Genomic DNA, 18,907 nt, shown 5'->3' with positions numbered 1-18,907 from the left:
AATTATGACAAATATTACTATGCATACATCTGAAACCTGGCATGACGTTGAGGTGTGAGGGTCCGTTAAGAAAATATTTGGTTTTCTGTAAGTTCGGCTCGCACCTAGAAGTTGTTTACACAGGGCAAATAAACCCTTTTACTTCCATACGTGGGTGTAGCTGCCCACACATGTTGCCTGATTAAAAAGTCCGAAACGTTGCTCTGAAAGCATCGATGTCATTGACATTACTGTTGCGTTGTATTTAAACCGCCTGAATTTATTACAGAGCTGTACTAAAAGCATTTGGACCTTATTCTTTTGATTTGTGAATATGTTCTCGTGACTACGTTGTGTTTACGTGCGCGTACATCTGCAGGCGTCTCCCCAGCAACTAAGACCCGGCTGCCACCAAGAAGCCCAAATATCCTTTGCACAAGCAACCGGAGTTAGCAGGTAAAACTTTATATAATCCGTGGAATTTTGTATAATCCTTGAAACTGTGTATACATTATCCCCGATGCATAGCTTTCATGTCGCGTTTACACTTTTCACTGTCGAGTTTGCTTTCTTTTTTTAACATTAAGAAACTGATGGTATGAATCTCTGAAGTTGCCAAACAGAAGTTTCGCTCGCCAGCGGGTTAATGTCAAGTTATATAGGTTATATACATAGTTTAACATCATGACAGTAGGTAAACTGACGATGCTTTACATTTGTTTACATTGACACCGCAATTAAATAACGGACGGGGAGTTTTAAGTTTTGTTGAAAACTGCTGATGTAATGTATCATCTGCCACTCAATAACTAATATCAACAACCGTTTCATTGTTCCAGCTGAGATGATCCAGAGTCTGTTCCTGATTAATCATTCTGGCGACATCTTCCTGGAGAAACACTGGAAGAGTGTCATCAGTCAGAGTGTGTGTGATTACTTTTTCGAGGCCAAAGAGAAGGCGGTGGACCCGGAGGATGTGCCCCCTGTCCTGCAGACCCCGCACCACTATCTCATCACCATATACAGGGACAAGCTCTTCTTCCTCTCCGTCGTCCAGACGGAAGTCCCTCCACTGTTCGTCATTGAGTTTCTGCACAGAGTGGCAGACATATTTCAGGTGGGATTTAATTCTGTGTTATTTATTTATCCAAATCAGAATCAGCTTTATTGGCCATGTACACTACCGTTCAACGTTTCGAGTCACCCAGACAAATTTTCAGTTCCTTCGCAAGTTCTCGCATAGAATAGACTTTATTTCTAAGAACAAGAATAGACTGGAGAGTTTCACATGAAAGTTTTTTTTTTCTGGCCATTTTAAGACTATAATCTAACCCACAAATGTGATGCTCCAGATACTCAACTAGCTCAAAGGAAGGCCAGTTGTATAGCTTTTCCCACCAGCAGAACTGTTTTCAGCTGTGCTATTATACTTGTACAAGGGTTTTCTAATCATGCATTAGTCTTCTAAGGCGATTAGCAAACACAATGTACCATTAGAATACTAGTGATAGCTGCTGGAAATGGGCCTCTATACACCTATGTAGATATTTCATTAAAAAACAGACAATTCCACCTGTCATTTGTGATATAAATCTAAAATTTCTGTAGATGCTTTTCATATTCATGTCTAGTGAAGTTTAGGTTAGGTTAGCGAGGTCAGTACAGCTATGCAGCTGTAGTTGTGTCTAGAAATGTCTGGTTCTCAAGGGAACTTTAGTCACACGCCTGCACTCAACACACACACACCTGTTTATTAGTATGTTGACACTAGAGAAGCAGACTGGATGTTGCACGTCCCTTTCTGTAAGAAGAGATGAGAACACAGGATTCTCCTCCTCTTGACAGTTTAGAGCCAATTAAATGTTACTTTGCTCATGATATGTTGGTGACGGAAAACCGTGTATTAAAGAGCCGAAGTTCCGGTTGTTCGGGGTGTTGTTTTAGACGTTCAACTTGCGTGTTGACCGGACGACTCCCTGCCTTTGCAACTGCAGAGCTTGGTACTTTACCTGTGATTGAGGAAATAAATTACGAGAACAAGAGAAGTTGTCAAACTGAATTCTTCTGGAGGCTACACCAGGCTGCCAATAATTATACGCGCTAATACAATCACCACATTAAGAATGTATAGAGAGTATTTCTGATTAATTTAATTTATCTTCATTGAAAAAAAACAGTGCTTTTCTTTGAAAAATAAGGACATTTCCATGTGACTCCAAACTAAGAGTGCTCTTAAAGACAACTCGAGATAGCTTTTCTGCACCAAGTCTTTTTTTTTTTTTTTTTTGCATTTGTCAGTTTTGTGTGTGTTTTAGTGTGTAACGAGTATTTCTCTCAATAGGACTACTTTGGAGAGTGCTCAGAAAGTGTGATCAAAGACAATATGGTGACGGTGTACGAGCTGTTAGAGGAAATGCTGGACAACGGCTTTCCACTAGCAACAGAGTCCAACGTTCTCAAAGAGATGATCAGGCCTCCCACCATCCTGCGATCAGTTGTCAACACACTCACAGGTAAATGGAGGTCACCGCCTTATGCCGAGTTCTTACTCTTAGCATTTGCCACCCAAAGTTAACTCCCTCATTGTCATTTATTTATTTATTTAATAAAGTACATATCTTAATACTCTACTGATGAGGAGATCATCTCCCAATGTGTGGCTTCCCACACCTGCTTCCACTTCTGCCATATGGTAGGAGGTAGAGCCACCTGGGGCAAGAATGTCAATGTCCCCAATTACGCTGCTCCTCCCTCCTCAGCAATACCCTGCTCCTCACTTACATTATTTATAGGGCTGGGCATAGTTAATGCGTTAATAATGCGTTCATTTTTCAAGCGATTAACAGCGTCAATTATTTGATCATGCGTTAACGGCATTTTTTTTCAGTAGCCTCACCGACAGGCAGTGTTGACTACTTGCCGAGTTAAGCCTGACGTAAAAGCACGTGTTGTTATGTAGGCAGGCTCGCACTGCAAGCTCAGCGTCTCCGGATTGAACATTAATCGCGCATGCGCAAAGCTGCCGCTGATACCTGTCAGCTGTCCTTCACATCTCCACCTCATTCAACCAGATGTCAGTGCACTTGTTCAAGCCAACACAGACCGAACTGAACTGGCAAACATGAAAAGCACTTATTGCTTTTGTATAAAGTTAATTAATTGCTGGTCTTTAACATACATCTTTAAGGTAAGCAACAGACTGAACATGGACAAAAGAAGGAGGGGCTTGTCCTTAACATGCACCGTTACTACTTAACTGTACCTGTTCAGAAAAAAAAAGAAAACAGATTTCTAAACTATATATTTGTTTATGTTAACTTGCTGTTGCTCCAGAGTGCTGTTATGTTGTTCTGATAACATTACTTCAAATAAAAGCATGCAATAGACTAGTTTTTACTAGTTTTTTTTTTCAACTTTGCCCAGCCCTAATTATTTATAATATTGATGTGTAGATTTGTGAGATTTTCTTTGTTATGTATGTTTTTTAGGAAGTAGTAATGTTGGAGACACATTACCAACAGGTCAACTGACCACTATCCCATGGAGGCGTGCTGGAGTTAAATACACCAATAATGAGGCATATTTTGATGTGATAGAAGAAATAGATGCCATTCTGGACAAATCAGGTACAAACAAGCACTGGTGGATCCTGGTAGATTAGATAATAAGATGTGGTTCCTCTTAACGTGCTTGCGACTTCAATCTTTAGGTACAACAGTATTTGCAGAAATCCAGGGTATAATTGAAGCTTGTGTGAGGCTCACTGGGATGCCGGACCTGACTCTGTCCTTTATGGTTGGTTCATTTCCTCTCAGCTCTGTGTTTTTCTTCATGTGCTTATGTCAGTTGCTACCCGCGCGTTTGTCCAAATGTAAAATTCACTCGCCATCGTTGTCCCTTTTGATGACAGAATCCTCGTCTTCTCGATGACGTGAGTTTCCACCCGTGTGTTCGGTATAAGCGCTGGGAGTCGGAGCGTGCGCTCTCTTTCATCCCGCCAGATGGAAACTTCACACTCATGAACTATCATGTCAGCGCTCAAAAGTAAGCAGAGCACTGTATGTCTCATTTATAATTAAATAAAAGTAAAAATGTGATCTGAGCATCAACATCTTTGCTGTGTTATTCTCTTTGGGTTTCAGTGTGGAGGAGTGAATTAAAATTCTGGTTTAATTTCCGCAATAAGGATTCACAATCCCCTCTTGTTTTTTTATGTTTTCTTGTAAACACAAGCTGGTTGCTGTCTGCCTGCTGTGTTTATTGTCCTTGTGATTCATTCTGTTTGTGTCTATCCTCAGTCTTGTGGCCATTCCAGTGTACGTGAAGCAGAGCATCAGTTTCTTTGAGTCGGGACCTTGTGGTCGCCTGGACATCACGATTGGACCCAAGCAGACCATGGGGAAGACGGTGGAGGCTTTAATGGTCAAAATCCACATGCCAAAAGCTGTGGTCAGTGTTAACCTCACAGCCACACAGGGAAGCTACACTTACGACCTCACTACCAAGGTAACAACCGTTTACAAAGCCATCCTAAGCAGTGAGACTGTAGCTTTGTGCCAACCATTGTCCAGAATTTCGTGAAATGCTTCACTAACATTTCTTACAAATGCTTCACTGACATTCTTACCTGCCTACCTCGTAAGTGATACACTGATTGCCAAAGTAACATTAAAACTACCTGTTTAAGGCATGATATTTATCTTTTTTAAGACATGCTTGTGCATTACATTTTTTGTAGCGCTTCAATGAAACAGCCGATGTAGTCTTGATCAGAACTAGTGGCGTTATAGAGAAAATACAACTGGAAACCTAGAGTGTTGTTTTATTGTCCTTACCTGCATCATGTCTGTGTTTTAAATAGGTGTTGGTTTGGGACATTGGGAAACTAAACCCCCAGAAGCTCCCTAACTTAAAAGGCAGTCTGAGTCTGCAGGCAGGAGCCCCCAAACCTGAAGATAGCCCATCACTCAACATTGACCTGAAGATCCAGCAGGTGGCCATATCAGGTATTCCTTGCTTTATACATATTTTTTAACTGGGCCAAGCTTAAAGCTAGTTTTCAGTCATTGTTAATTTTGCTTATTTTCCCCTCTGTACAGGTCTTAAGGTGAATCGTCTTGAAATGTTTGGAGAGAAGTACAAGCCATTTAAAGGGGTCAAGTATGTGACTAAAGCGGGGAAATTCCAAGTGCGTACCTGAGTAATGACTGTTTGAGGGGTCAAAAGTCGACAATCCAATGAACCAAATAAGGGGCAAGATTATCAATTTTCCAATATGTCTTGCATATCCTCTGGTTCATTGTTATAATAATTAACAGTTATTTATTATGTGGCCTGTAAAGGGAAGCCTTAATGATCAATGTGACCATTTTCAAATGTGTGCATTGTATGAACCATTCCTTCTCTTTTTGGAATATTTTGTATTTTGTTTTCTAATTTAACACCTTCTGCATCTTGCCAAAGGGGAATATGTTGGTTTAAAAAGGGAAGGTCACGGCTCACCACCTCTTCGTTGATACTTTATCACACCTTTACAATCTTACTTGCGTGTTGCCTGAGAGTGAGCAGCCGTGTCTTGTGAAAACCTTTTTACTAAGTATCTGTATTGTGGTTTTACATACATTCACCCTTAAATATGGCCTTGTTAGGGTGCTTCGTAAAGCACACTACAGCACAAACTGCATGTCTCAGAGTCCTCCGGGCAAATACATTTTTCAAAATATATCTATATCCAAGGTACATGGTTTCACGTATCTGTTTAGCTAAGATACAAGTTAGTGATTTCAACAGTCGTTTAGGAACAGTTTTCTCTTTTGTGAAATCAACAAAACCCTCACATAATCTTGAACGCAACTACTTTACTCAGCACAAGATTTGCACAATCGTTCACAAGAAAAAAAATACTAATTGTATGAAGTTGAATCTTTATTTCAGTGTATAAGAAGTTTTATAAAAGTTATATAATGATGGTTTTCATGTGTGCTCTTTTGTTCATGCTAGCAGTATGGTTACTTTTTTGGTTTACTAAACTAATAAAAATTCCCATTATCCTCAGCTTTACTGTGTGCTTACTGTTAAAGCTAACATGCGAGTAAATGCTAACACACTGAACATCAATTTTAGCATGCTAGCGTTTAGCTTAGTACAGCCTCTCACAGCTGCTAGCAGTATACATTACGTATCTAATGCTTAAATACCAGTTAATTCTTGTTTCATTGTGATTTATGAAAGAGAATTGCAAGGCAGACTCCAGTCATCATTACTATAATCTTTTATTCTTCCAAGGCACAGCAGATGTGTTGGCAGGACGAGAAGCTATCAGAATACATTCAGGGTGTTTAATGAACACATCAAGTACACACAGAGGTTCACCCTGTCACTCTCAGTGAGAGGTCAGTGACTAACTGCTACATGCTTTGTGGGCCTAAATAAAGATGAAAATGCGGTTAACATTTCAAACTTTGTCCCGAACCATCATGGGAACGTCTCACTAGTACTGATTATTGACAGAGGCTTCACACATACACATAGATGACTAGATCGACATCAATGCCTGATGTCACATGAAAAGGTTGTTTCTGACCTTTAAACCACTGGGGTCGACTCTATGAGCATTCAGAGTGTGACTGCTGAGCTCACACACGGAGAAAGGTCTAAAAGTTGGAAGTTGAATGGCTGTCTGAAATCATTGGTTTTGATCAGTTTTGAATATAATATCCAAACAGTTCAACTGTTACAGAGATAGTGCAGAAACAAAGCACAATTAGTAAAAAAAAAAAAGAAGAAGAAGAAAAGTTGTTTGACATAAGCCTTTTTAAAGAGGTCTGTCTTGTTGTTTGTAATAACCTGGATTTTAATGTTTAAGATGAAGGTTACAGTGACCTAAAACAAATCCTTTGGCATTGTACACTGTTTAAGTTAAAACCAAGAACTCAACACAGCCATTAAAACCAACTCACCTTGGCTTTTACTGTTATTCATAATGCAAATGTCATGTGAAAACCTCTTATCTACCATATCAACTTTCCTGCAATCATTTATTGACAACCATACATTTTTGTTTTAAATATACAATATGTTTTTAAAACTGTAATTTGCCTGTAAGCATAACACTTTTAATCCAGAATACTTTTTAGTTCTTCAAGTATAAACATCACCAGATAGCAGTGATGTTGCATCTCCTTTGATTTCATAGACCTATGCTTAAGAAGAGTGTAATTACTAAAAGTAAACATGAAGAGAGGAGAGCTCATAAGCCCACACAAGACTCCACACTCTAGTGTCAAACTCAGTGTATAAAGCTCATAGCTGGGTGTTGTCTATAAAACAAAAAAAATCTGTATATACAATAGACAATAAGAAGAAACTGAATTAAAAGTACATGTCTTCTAGAAGATAAGTATCCTAATGAAATAATTTGCCTTTAGAAAATAGAAAAAAAAACATTTTCATGCAAAAAATATATACCTGGGATTTAGATAAACTCTTGTAACACAACATACCAAAAATATATATTAAAAACTGTCTCTGATTAGCCCACATGTACATGATACCGCAGTTACAGATGAAGGGAACTGGAGATCAAAGCTGAACTCACTCCAATAAATGAAACCTGCTTGGTACCAAATCTAATGGTTCCTGGTATAAAAAAAAACACACATCACTATAAGTTTCCTCTTTGAAGAGGTTTGTTTACCTATGAGTTTGCATGTTGTTTCACTCGAGGTGTGTGCTGTCGGCAAGATGTAAATTAACAGTGGTACTAGATTCAGTGACCAGGTTTGTTTATTGGTACCAGGGGGTCTTACGCACCCAGCGAAGGGTGCATCCTGAATCTGTGCGGATCTTGATTGAGGCTGCTTCTGCTTCTCTGACGGTCTCCTTCACTGACTGCATCAGATTCTGAGCGTTATGGACCAACATCTCTGTGGCCTGGTCAGGGAAACATTTAGAAGTGAAGCATTTAGTTGTAAAATCACAAGACGGGTGGGACAAAATGAAAACAAGTTATCAGTTATTCAGCTATTAAGAAAGTAACTGATTCCATTTGTTTAACTACTGTACTCGGGTACTTCATACGTCTACTCCACCACAGTTCAGAGGGAAATGTTGTAGTTTTTATTCCACAACATTATTTTAGTACCTTTAATTACTTACAGATTCATATTATTAATAATAATACATATAGCTAATTATAAAGGCTTTGTAGGACAATTGACAAGCCGCCCAGCAGTATATGAAGTATTTAAAAGTAACTCCACAGGTACCAACATTAACATGATGCACACATTATTGAAGCAGTAATTATCATTATCACAATGTGGTGCACAATGTGGTGCTGTTTACATTTGTGGAATCAAGATTGCTGGTATGGAAGTGATTATTGGTGTCATGTGTAACTTGTTACCTGCTCTGACTCCTCTTCACTAATATTTGTTCGTCCCAGCATGGTGGCTTTGACAGTCGAGAGGATCTTCAGCTGAGTACTTATGGTAGGGATTCGTTCACACACCTTTGGGAAGAGGGAAAAACGTGTAAATGATTTTTTGTGCAAGACATAAAGGGCTTTTCAGTTGTGTATGTCCTTACCTGCAGCAGGTTAGTTCTGATTCGTCTATCAGTGCACTGCTTGGCCACTTCTTTAGCCAGCCTCGTCACCTCATCTGAGGCCTTGGCGATGTCCTTAGCACACTGAATCATCGCTCGCTTGTTCCCGCTTCCACCCCGAACCAGCCGAGACATTTCTGCCATTAACAGAGCCATCCGCTTAGCTGCTGCTATGATGTCGTTACCCTGTGAGGAGAGTGGAGGAGATGCAGGAGGAAGCAGTGAGAGCAGGGTACTTAAGAGGAGCATGGCTTTGGAAAAGAGATGAGACTGGACTTGAGACATATTGTATGAATATTTCTAATTATATTTAACTCCAAACATTGTTATCAAACAATAAAATAATGCTGTTCTTTTGTATGAATGCATTTGGATTGCAAAAGCAAAACAGGCACTTCATTTTCAAGCAAAAAGCTGCATGCTGTGTCAAAGCAAGTTAACACATGTTCTTCATCCCTTGTGGAAGAAGATTATTCTGAATTTGATGTAGTTTTGAACAGAGACAGTGTTGAGAACCTCAATGTGGACGTGAGGCTAGTACCCATGAGGTGATGTTCACCATGTTGGAGCGATCAGTACGCACCCAGAGATTAAAAGCAGAAGCAGGTGATCACAACAGGCAAGCAGGCAGTCTGAACTAGATCTCCAGAAGTCTTTGGGAAACTGTCATCCTTTGCTTTAGAGATTGGCAACACAACAAGTGACTGACAGAAGTGATACTACGAGACAGAGCGCTTGGCTCCTCCTCTTCGTGAACAAAAAGGAGGGACTTGTGAAGTCAGTGCCAGTTCATCCAGCTGGTGAAACAAACAAACTTGCCATTCCAACAATCCTTGACTTTTAGTACAACCTAAGGGTGAGCGTAACTGTGTGTCAACCACGTCCGAGTGTGATGCAACAGCAGCCGCAGCTGGTTGGAGTTTTAGTGGCAGATACAGAGCGTATTGTTTGCACAGACACAATCAGATAGTACTCCAAGGGGTGTTTCTTCATCCCGTAGAGACAGAAAAATGCACCACACAAGTGAGAGCCTTATTGTGTGGTGCGTTTATCTCTTTGCATGCGTGGATGTGTGCATGTGTTATTTGGGGGTCAAAGAGCGGTATGATCATCCCAGCAACTCAAAACACTGGGAGCCACAAAAGCGCTGACCCAGTTGTGTGTGCACTCATGTGCATGTGTGCGCAGACCTTGCTGGACCACTTGCGCGCCTCCTGGTGGAGAGCCTGGGCAGCTGCCAGCATGGGTTGATTGACAGGCTGGTTGGAGGGCATCATCAGCAGTTCAGGCTCATAGTCATCCTCACCATCAGTAAACTCATCTTCATCATCTATCTCTCTCTCCTCTACTGCCTCCTCCTCCTCTGGCTGGGTGGGGTGGGGAAGTGGGGGGTTGTTTATTGTGGTTGAAGGATCAATTGGGATGGGGAAGAAAGGGAGGGAGGCAAATAAGAGGAGAGGAGGAAAAAAAAAGAATATGAAAAACAAGGGAAGGAGAAAGCCAGGAACGGCAGGAGGGAAGGAAGCATGGAGAAAGGAGGCTTTTAGTACAGTGTGAGAGGCACTGGAAGAACAGAGGACAGGAGATTTACAGGAGGGAAAAGAAGCAAATACAGGCATTGTGCAGGAGCAGGGAGAAGGGAGGTGAAACTGCACACGCGAGCAAAGATGGGGGGAAAAAAAGTGGAAGAGAAGCTGGTTTGGGCAGGTAGCGGGTGTAGCTTGCGTCTTACTCTGAGGCAGTGGCTGAGTGGACAGGTTGTAAGGCATTTGCAAACGAGGTCTAACTGTAGCCACAACCAGTGTTGTGAGTGTGACCCAATACAAAAGAGATAAGGGATATTTTGTCTCTGCTTTCCAAAGACACCTCTGATGCATAGATCATTAAACAGGTGTGGAAAAACTGCCAGGAGAGCTAAAGAGTGGAAAACACGAAATAGCTTCACAAAGACAGCGAGAGGACATTATTCCTGGAAAATGACGGGTTTTTAATGCAGAATACATTTTCCTAGAAACAGTTCTTACACAGAAAACACTTGGCACACACATACAGAACATAGACACCAAAGGGGTGTAAAGAATTTAACGTCTTCTGCAAACAGTTTGCTGGCTCTTTGGTGGTTGGATTGTCTCTCCACAATGTTTCTATTTTGTGCACGAAAGTACTTCAGCCATGAACAACCTTACATCCCAACACCTTGAACAGATGACAGTTTCCAGTTTCCCCTCTGAAATCTCCACTTATCTCCACATTATAGCATCAACGTAATTTCAGGGAAAACTTGATTTCAGGACATTTACAGAATATGAGAATGCAATTCAAGTGTAACAGAGTCAACTAACATAAGGTAGGGAAATCATTAACCGGCTACCTTACTTTACCCAGAACTGTATCTCTGCTACTGATTTTGAAATGAAACACGTTTGATGGGGTGAATATGCAAACTGTATATTTTTGTGTGTGTTTGTGTGAACTGACCTTGCTCGACCACTTCCGTGCCTCATCGTGCAGCTGCCTGGCGGCCACCATCATGGGCTCGCTGAGCACCTCTCCAACCTTCTGCTCTGGGAACTCCTCATCCTTCTCCTCTGGAGGAGGGGGACGAGGTGGGGGCACCTCGCCCTCTGGCAAGGGAGGCTTGGGTGGAGCCTGCTCATCACTAACCTGGGAAACACGCACATCTATGTAACCATACATACTGTATGTAGTTCAGGAACAAAGGGGGTTTGTCAATGAAGACATAAAAAGTCTTCACACAGGGGCTTTAATGTGTCTTAATGAGTTTTGCTGACGTCTCTGGTTGAAAGTTTCAGGCCTGTTTGATGACATGAAACATTTGCTCTGTTGCACCTTTAAAACACACCCAGCAGGCATGTCACTGAGACAATGTGATGAGCTCTGCCCACTTAAAGCCAATGAGAAAAACACAAATACAGACATTACTCATGGGAAATTACCAAAACCTCTATACTGTATCTGTTCTACGTTATTGGCAGAACATAGCGCATCTGTATTACGACCCAATTACTTACAGTAAGAAGTAAAACAGGCGTGCGGGTTGAGATATATTTTAGTCTTAATCTTGAATGTAATCATCTACAAATATTTGAGTGAGTATGCACTCTGCAACATCTAGCTTCACATCTACAGTACTCTGCAGGTTGTGTGCCAAAGGATCTTGAGCAGCTCCACTGAAGCTGTTGGTTGATCAAAGTCACTGCTACCAAAGCTGATGAAAAATTACTTTCTCGCTCCGTACTAATGGATTCATTTTTGGTAAGAGATGGTAGGAAGGTGGTGAGTCATTACAATGTTCACTATGTATTTAACAGGAAATATGTGAAATACTTGAAAGATATTTTAAGTAGTTGTAGCAAAGCATAGTGCACTTTATACACTGATATTTGTGTGCCTTATTTTATATAGTTTGTATTTTTTTGTATTCTTAATTCTAATTTTTACCTTAAGTTTATTGTGTCTAATTCTGTGTGTAAGGAGGGCTGGGCAAAATAAGCTTTTCATTGTATTGAGTAACTGTCCGTTATCCGTACATGTGACAATACAAACATCTTGAATCTTGAATGTGTGTTTGAATGCGCTTACATGGAGCTGGTCCAGGTCCGGTGGTGGAGGAGGGAAGTCCGGCTCCTGAGGTTGGAAGGCTTCTCTAACTTTGCCGACTGCAGCCAGGATCCTGAGACATGAGTCCAAATAGGCCTTTTGCAGAGCTGTGGAGGATAAAGAGAGATACTAAACTTACCATATCTGTTTCATACAGTATATTGAACATGTGCTTTGTTTTCCTGTACCTTTATCCTGTATGTTCCCAGCCACTGCTTTAGCATCCATCACCATGGGGGAGATGGTGTGGGAGAGGATGTCTGAGGCGTGTTTCACTGTGTCTCTGAACCGCGGATCTTCAGAGTTCTCCACTTCCCTCTTAGCCACCAACAGGACCCGATTAGCTCGTCTTGCTATGCTCGTTGCCCCAGCAACAAGCATTTGAGGCTGAACGTTTGCCATGGCAACTCGGCACTTGTCGATGTCTTTCTTTATAGCCTCCTCAGAGGCATCTAGCAGAGATTTGGTGTCGATGGCTTCATCCACCAGACCTGAGGCACATGCACGCACAGGACACGCACACAAATACACACACAAACACACACACACAAACACAAACACACACACACACACACACGTGTCACTTTAACATCTCATCTGCAGTTTTTCATGTAGTTTGGGATGTATTTTTTCAGCCCGCTGCACTACAACTACATGTAAATGTAAAAATGTCAATATCTAAGTAACATAAGAAATGTTAAGAAAACACTCACCAGTAAGTTTCTCCACATTGTCAATCCACTGGTTCTTCATGGTGTCCAGGTGCTCGTATGCGGCTTTGTTTCCAGGATTCTTCAACAAGATCCGAGCAGCAGAGGTCACCTGGACGTGAACAAAAATGTCAGATTGTGTGCGAGAGACTCAAATAGCTCCATATTTTAATCATTGTATGCAACTGTGTAAATCAGTGACACTGAAACAAAGATTAGCACCTGTGGCGTGAGCTCTCTGGCATGTTTCACAGCAGCATGTATCCCCTCTACTGTGCTTTTATTGGCTGCTCCAACGGCAGCAGCCTTCTCTGCAGTCGCGCCCAGCCGACCAGCGTGGGCCTCGAAGTTCACTGCACGCTCGTCAAAAACCTACAAGAAAAAGAATACTGGTTTAGTCAGACTGCAGTCACACACACACATACACAACATCTGGATGGAGCAAATTCAGCACATATTTGTGTACATGACTGACCTCCCCTCGGTTGGGGGCATCAGGGGGAGCGGTCGCAGCCACAGCTAGCAGTTTGATCGGGGTAGTGGTGTCACTGAAAACGTCAGATACTTCCTGGGTCATCACCTCCTGCATGTGCTGCCTCAGGTCCTTGAAGAAGCAGAGAGCGTTATCAGTCCACCAGGTGGAGCTCTGCACCAACACTTTAAATTATAATTACAACACACGCATCATACAAGGCAAGAGTTTTGTATAGATGCACCATTCGATCAAATGGATTTATTCTACATGTCTTGTGCATTTATTTCTTCAAAATGACAGAAAACTTGACACAGTTTGACATATTTTTTCTAATAAGAAACGTTATGATCTTCCCTCGAAACACTGTTTAGCTGCACAGAACAAGTTTGTGATGACAGTGGTTCATTCACAACTGAATGCGTGCGTTTGTGAGGCCGTTGAGCTACCTTTAGGCTATGCTGCAGTTGTGCGGCTGTAGCTCGTGCATGAGGGGCCTCAGCCTCGCCCCTGCCAGCCATGTCTGCCAAAGATGTCATAAGAGTCTCTGTTCGGTCGCAGCGTCCAATCATATCCTGCCGATACGGGCCTAACAGGCCTCCTGCTAGCCTCCTCCCTTCTCCAACCATTCCTCTGATTGCTGCCTGACCTGGGGAGCGAAACAGGGCACATCAGATCTGGACAGACAATATATCCTCTGTCTTCAATAATAACACAGATACAACAATTACAAGTCCTTATTTAGACATGACACATCTTTTGAATTTATTGGTATCATCAAGTAATGGAAGGGGTGAGAAACGTTTGTTGTTCATATATCTTTGCTAGTAAATTATAAAAGTGGTCATAAAGTTTATAGTGTCTGGGTTAAATCCTCTGAGAAAGCATATTGTGGACAGGTACCTGTGTTCCACTGTAGTATTTCACACTCTGCTCCCAAAGGGAAGCATGGGAGGAAATAGGAAACAATCAAATGACAGAACAGGGATACAGCAACAGGCATCAAACAAAGCTTAGTAAGTTAAGTAAGTCATTCAGTGATCCAAGAACTTGCACCAGCATAGTCATGCATGGACCACATTCAGAAATGTTGAAAATAACAGTTGAATATTGAAAATGACACTTTGCGTCCTCCTCGTGGACACCTCACATTGCTCAGGAGTCTTGGCTGTGTGCTGATTTAAGCACTTTCACACACTCTCCATCAATGACAGGCTGACAAAAGGCGTGAAAGGTCAGAGCGTTTATTTTTGAACTACTAGATCAACCCTCCTGAGAGCCGTCATCCAACCCCTCTCACCTACTCCTCTGTCGTCCACTCCAGGGTTGTTCACCCAGCAGAGGGCCTGCTCCATCTTGCCCTCTAAAGTCACGGCAGGTTTGGTCGGTCTCATGTTGGCCACGGCCCGGTTGGTTTTGGACTGCAGGGTCAACAGCGCCGACCCAATCTGCTTTGCCAATGCACGGGCCTCTGGGGTGTCACCTTTACCCCTGAGGCAGAGATAGGGATATGATTTGACGAGGAACCAAACAGGTGTAAAAGCCATGTAGTGCACAAATTAAATACAGACTTCTAACCCACCAAATGCCTCACCACACCTCTGTTAGACACCACCTTAAAGGAAATACTACCAAAGGCTGAGGTCATTTTTTCATTTGCTTTTGTCAACTTTAATTTGTGTCTCGTGTGGCCAAACATTTCTATTCTATTATCTATATGATTTGTACAAAGGGCATGTGCAGCAAGTTCAGTTTAATGCATTATATTGTGAATTTCTTTTATAATGAATAGATCTATGGCTAAACAAATGACTAATTATCTATACATAATAAACTTTAAATTATGAGTAGTAATTGTTTTAAGATGTGACTGTAGTACATGCAGTCCTTATGTGTCTTTCCGAGACGAGATGTGATTATGGATAATTGTCCTTAAAAACTTCTTGTGTACTAATGCAGTCACATTTTTCCAAATTAAACAATCAGATCCACAGCTTGGCTATTTGATGTACTTTGTCATACATCTGGTTTCCTTTTATGGTCAATACAAGTGGAAGTGTACAGAGAATATATTCCAAATTCGCTCATCTTGTCGTGAGTCACTGAACTACAGAACCAATTAGTAAATTGATTGCTCCCATGAACTGGCCATCAGACAGCATATGAACATTTTGTTCAGTTTTTCAGTGGTATGAACCTTGAGTGGTATTTTCCTTTAAGGCCTGCTAAGTTTTTGATCCTCAAACTGTTACTGACCCTCCACATTATTACCACTGCCCCATTAGTTACACAACATATTCAAACAGAAACCTTATTGTAGGACTGATGCCCAGGGTTGACAGGCAACAACAAATGTGCCAGGCAGGCATAATGCGCCACCTATTGATGGCATGAGGCTGAAGTTTGATCCTAGAAAAAGAGGGTCTATGAATTACATGAAGTCACAAAACTGTATTGGCCATGCATGTGTCGATGGAAGGAAAGCTTACTGTCTGCGTAACTCCACAAGTCTGGCGGTAAGGCCCGCGATCTCACTGATGGAGCGCAGAATGTCATCCCTCTCTTTGGGGTCTTCACATAGATCAGCAATGCGCTTGGCTTCAGCTAATAGCGCTCTGATGTTCTCCTCTCCCTCAGGACCACCGTTGGGATCCGCCAGCCAAGCCTAAAATTACACATGTATGGTTTAGTTCCAGTCGCATGAAATACGCAACAGAAATCTGTAAATGCAAGGACGGGAAAAAGTTCCCTAACATTGTATATTTAGCATTTATCAGTTGCTCTTAATCACATGAGCTTATAATTTAAATTATTTATTGAAAAGAACAATCAAATAGAACAAAAAAGAGACAGAGATAATAAGCATGATGCAGAGAGGAAGCGTCATTCACTGGGGAGAGGGTTAACATGGATTACTGTGTTGGTTTATCCGACCTGCGCAGCATCCAGCCTCCTGGCAATGGCCTGCTTGGCATTGATTAGAGCCTCCAGTCTGCGAGCAGCACTGTCCACTTTGCCAAACAACAAGTCTAAGCCCTGTGAGCACTGGCCGGCACGCTGCACACACCCCGGGGTCGAACCCTGACCTCTGTCATAAACGAAAAACACACAGCTTGACACACAAGCTGAAAAAAATATATGAACACAGGGAGATAAAGAAAACAGTTTAACTCGCGTTCTCTCATAAAAACACACTACCTGGCTCGTAGATCAGCAATCTGGTCAGTCATTTGTCCTAAAGCCTTACTGGTTGCCAGAATATCTTTCCTTTCCTTCCCAGCACACAGCTCTCCCACCTTACCAGCTTCATCCAGTATCACACGCAGGGCCACCTCTCCGGGGTCTCCTGGGAACGACGCCACGCCACAGGATCACATCGTGTAATAACAGTGAAAAAGATAATTGATTGTTGTAGCAGTTTTAGTAGTTACCTGGTTGTCCATGGGGGTCTTTGAGCCAGCCTTTAGCTTGCGACATCTTTGACTCAATCAAAGTCAGACATCTCTTCAAAGCCTCCATGTCCTGAGGGAATGAAAGAATGCAGCATTGTGTATAGCTCTATCAAAACAGTAGTGGGTATTAAATTATAAGGTACCGCTTTACTTCATGGCGTACTGTAAATAAAGAAGTGCCAGTGATGACTGAAGTAGTACTTTTCTAAAAACAGCTGCGCACTGTAATTTTCAGCAAAAGCGACTCAAGTCAATATTTACAGCCGATTGATTCAACATAAATCACAATGCTGGTGATCAGCTTTCATGTTTATACTTTATCAGGCTTTGGCTACACATGCAGTACTTGCTAGTGGGAACATTTCAGTGTTGGTTTTGATCTTTTTGAGGGATTTGTCGACAATAAGATGAATATAAATATCACCAGCTTCTTCCTTCAAACTAAAGATCCAAGAAAAGTGCAAATATTGATGATTTACAAACATTAATAGATGCAAACTGTGTATGTGTGTTACTCAGTCATTAATAAATGACAAGCCGTTGCCTTGTAGCCAAATGTATCTACTTTGGGCTCTCAAACTGGCAACCCGAAAGTGACTTTTTTTTTAATTTGTAAAGCAGATTTAATAAGGTATATTTATTTAATAATGAATTTATATAGTGAATACAGTCATTATTAAATTTATACATTTGGAAATAATAATTACTGTTAAAAAAAAGGGTAAAACAAGGCTTTTAACGAGGAATAACCACAAACTCTTTGCTTTATAACAGATGGAGAGAAAGAAATATTTTTCCAGCTCAAAGGAGAATAAGCCGCTTAAGTGGAAGCGTTCAATACAACCCATCTATTATGGATGTGTCTGGACACCAACCAGCATATTTCTATAATTCATGACCTGACTGGTGGACAGTCATCGTGTGCCGGCAGATCCCCACACACTGACAGTGAGTGCTTATCACAGCTAATACACAGAGAATGCGGTATGTTCACAGCAAACACGCACACACGAAACACAAACAGACAGATCATTGTCTGAGGTAGCTGTGTGCCAAGATACATGCAGGGTTACAGGTTAGACTAGTGAAACAGATCTTAACTTTACCAGTAAAGGATCTTGTGACACAGTCTCTAACTGGTGTGGCCAAAGAAACATTTTCATAAGAGTACACTCTCATCTTATTGTGCTACCGCACACAGTAAACATTAGCACAAGAATGAAAATACCATGATTGAACATGGATTGTATTTCTGGAGCTGGTATTGTTAAAAAAATAAACAAGTTATTTAGCTTAAAACTTAAATAACTGTCATCTGTTTCAAGCCATTTGACTCAAATGGTCATCATAGAGACAAACAGATGGATATATAACAATACTGTGACAATGTAGATCGCGTTAGCTAACAGTCAGTGGACCAAAACACAACAAACTGGCAGATATGTAAGCATGAGGACATTACTTCCTTTACTCTTTCACACAGATACTCTCGCATGCTGGAAACTGCAGATTGGGAGAGAAACAGGCTTACCTTCTACAGGGAGGAAAAGAATGGAGGAGGAAGGTAAAGAAAGAAAAGAAAAAGAAAAACCAGGAGTTATACTATCCAGCAAAAAGAAAAAGTGGAGACAGAAAGTAAAGAGTGATTTTTTTTGGGAGATGCTCTCTGCAGCACAGAGTGATGTGTGGATTGAGTGTGTGGATGTGTGTGTGAACAGGCCCTCCAAAACAAAAGTGATTTTCTGATTTACGTATGTGGGGATTTTTAAAGTCGTTTTTCGGGGTTTAGGGTATAAAATGAAGAAAATCAGAGTTCAAATGCGCAACACAGCTCTTACTTTATTGGCCCACGCGTCTTCATCCCACGTGGTGAGCTGTAAGACTCGTATGATCTCGTTGATTTCAGCGCTCATCTTTTCAAAGGTAAACCTTCGGTTCCTCTCCGCCTCCTCCACGCCGGCACCTCGACTGCTCTTGGTTGCGACAAAAATCTTTACAGCTGAGGACGGAAATATGAGTATACGTATGATTACAGTCATACAGAAGCATATATTTAAACTATCACT

At 41.4% G+C, this 18,907-nt stretch overlaps 2 protein-coding genes across 5 annotated transcripts in view; one reads left to right on the top strand and one right to left on the bottom strand.

The window, feature by feature from the left end:
- The first annotated feature begins 353 nt into the window (after positions 1–353).
- Positions 354–6,029, top strand: ap3m1 (adaptor related protein complex 3 subunit mu 1). The gene is made up of 9 exons (XM_068568081.1): positions 354–435; positions 819–1,096; positions 2,321–2,492; positions 3,468–3,605; positions 3,689–3,774; positions 3,890–4,023; positions 4,278–4,485; positions 4,841–4,985; positions 5,079–6,029. Exons 2-9 carry the CDS (start codon positions 824–826, stop codon positions 5,177–5,179), a joined length of 1,257 nt encoding a protein of 418 aa, XP_068424182.1. The 5' UTR covers positions 354–435; positions 819–823; the 3' UTR covers positions 5,180–6,029.
- Positions 6,030–6,232: 203 nt separating this feature from the next.
- Positions 6,233–18,907, bottom strand: part of LOC137779664 (vinculin-like) — a 23,273-nt gene continuing 10,598 nt past the window's right edge. The window contains exons 6-23 of one of the 4 annotated variants that reach the window (XM_068567775.1): positions 18,680–18,840; positions 16,821–16,911; positions 16,588–16,735; positions 16,324–16,477; positions 15,879–16,054; positions 14,690–14,880; positions 14,293–14,319; positions 13,839–14,038; positions 13,393–13,521; positions 13,140–13,289; positions 12,921–13,029; positions 12,396–12,698; positions 12,190–12,314; positions 11,065–11,250; positions 9,777–9,953; positions 8,569–8,772; positions 8,387–8,491; positions 6,233–7,911 (exon numbers count right to left, since the gene is read on the bottom strand). In XM_068567775.1, coding sequence (XP_068423876.1) covers positions 7,765–7,911; positions 8,387–8,491; positions 8,569–8,772; positions 9,777–9,953; positions 11,065–11,250; positions 12,190–12,314; positions 12,396–12,698; positions 12,921–13,029; positions 13,140–13,289; positions 13,393–13,521; positions 13,839–14,038; positions 14,293–14,319; positions 14,690–14,880; positions 15,879–16,054; positions 16,324–16,477; positions 16,588–16,735; positions 16,821–16,911; positions 18,680–18,840 — 2,783 coding nt within the window. In that variant the 3' untranslated portion in view covers positions 6,233–7,764. The remainder of the gene's footprint in view (positions 7,912–8,386; positions 8,492–8,568; positions 8,773–9,776; positions 9,954–11,064; positions 11,251–12,189; positions 12,315–12,395; positions 12,699–12,920; positions 13,030–13,139; positions 13,290–13,392; positions 13,522–13,838; positions 14,039–14,292; positions 14,320–14,689; positions 14,881–15,878; positions 16,055–16,323; positions 16,478–16,587; positions 16,736–16,820; positions 16,912–18,679; positions 18,841–18,907) is intronic. The other 3 variants (XM_068567778.1, XM_068567777.1, XM_068567779.1) reach the window with 3 other exon arrangements.

Source organism: Clinocottus analis, unplaced genomic scaffold (genome assembly GCF_023055335.1).
Source record: "Clinocottus analis isolate CAN_PGR_092001 unplaced genomic scaffold, fCliAna1.0.p SCAF_8, whole genome shotgun sequence".
Classification (NCBI taxonomy): domain Eukaryota; kingdom Metazoa; phylum Chordata; class Actinopteri; order Perciformes; family Cottidae; genus Clinocottus; species Clinocottus analis.
Note: the sequence above shows the minus strand (reverse complement) of the source record. Positions and strands in the feature narration are given on the sequence as shown.

Bases quoted from the DNA above. Each gene is read 5' to 3' on its own strand.
- ap3m1 (XM_068568081.1), top strand. From the start codon at position 824: ATGATCCAGAGTCTGTTCCTGATTAATCATTCTGGCGACATCTTCCTG. The intron at 4,024-4,277 runs GTAAGCAGAGCA...GTCTATCCTCAG, and splicing joins TATCATGTCAGCGCTCAAAA to TCTTGTGGCCATTCCAGTGT. The intron at 4,986-5,078 runs GTATTCCTTGCT...CCCTCTGTACAG, and splicing joins CCAGCAGGTGGCCATATCAG to GTCTTAAGGTGAATCGTCTT.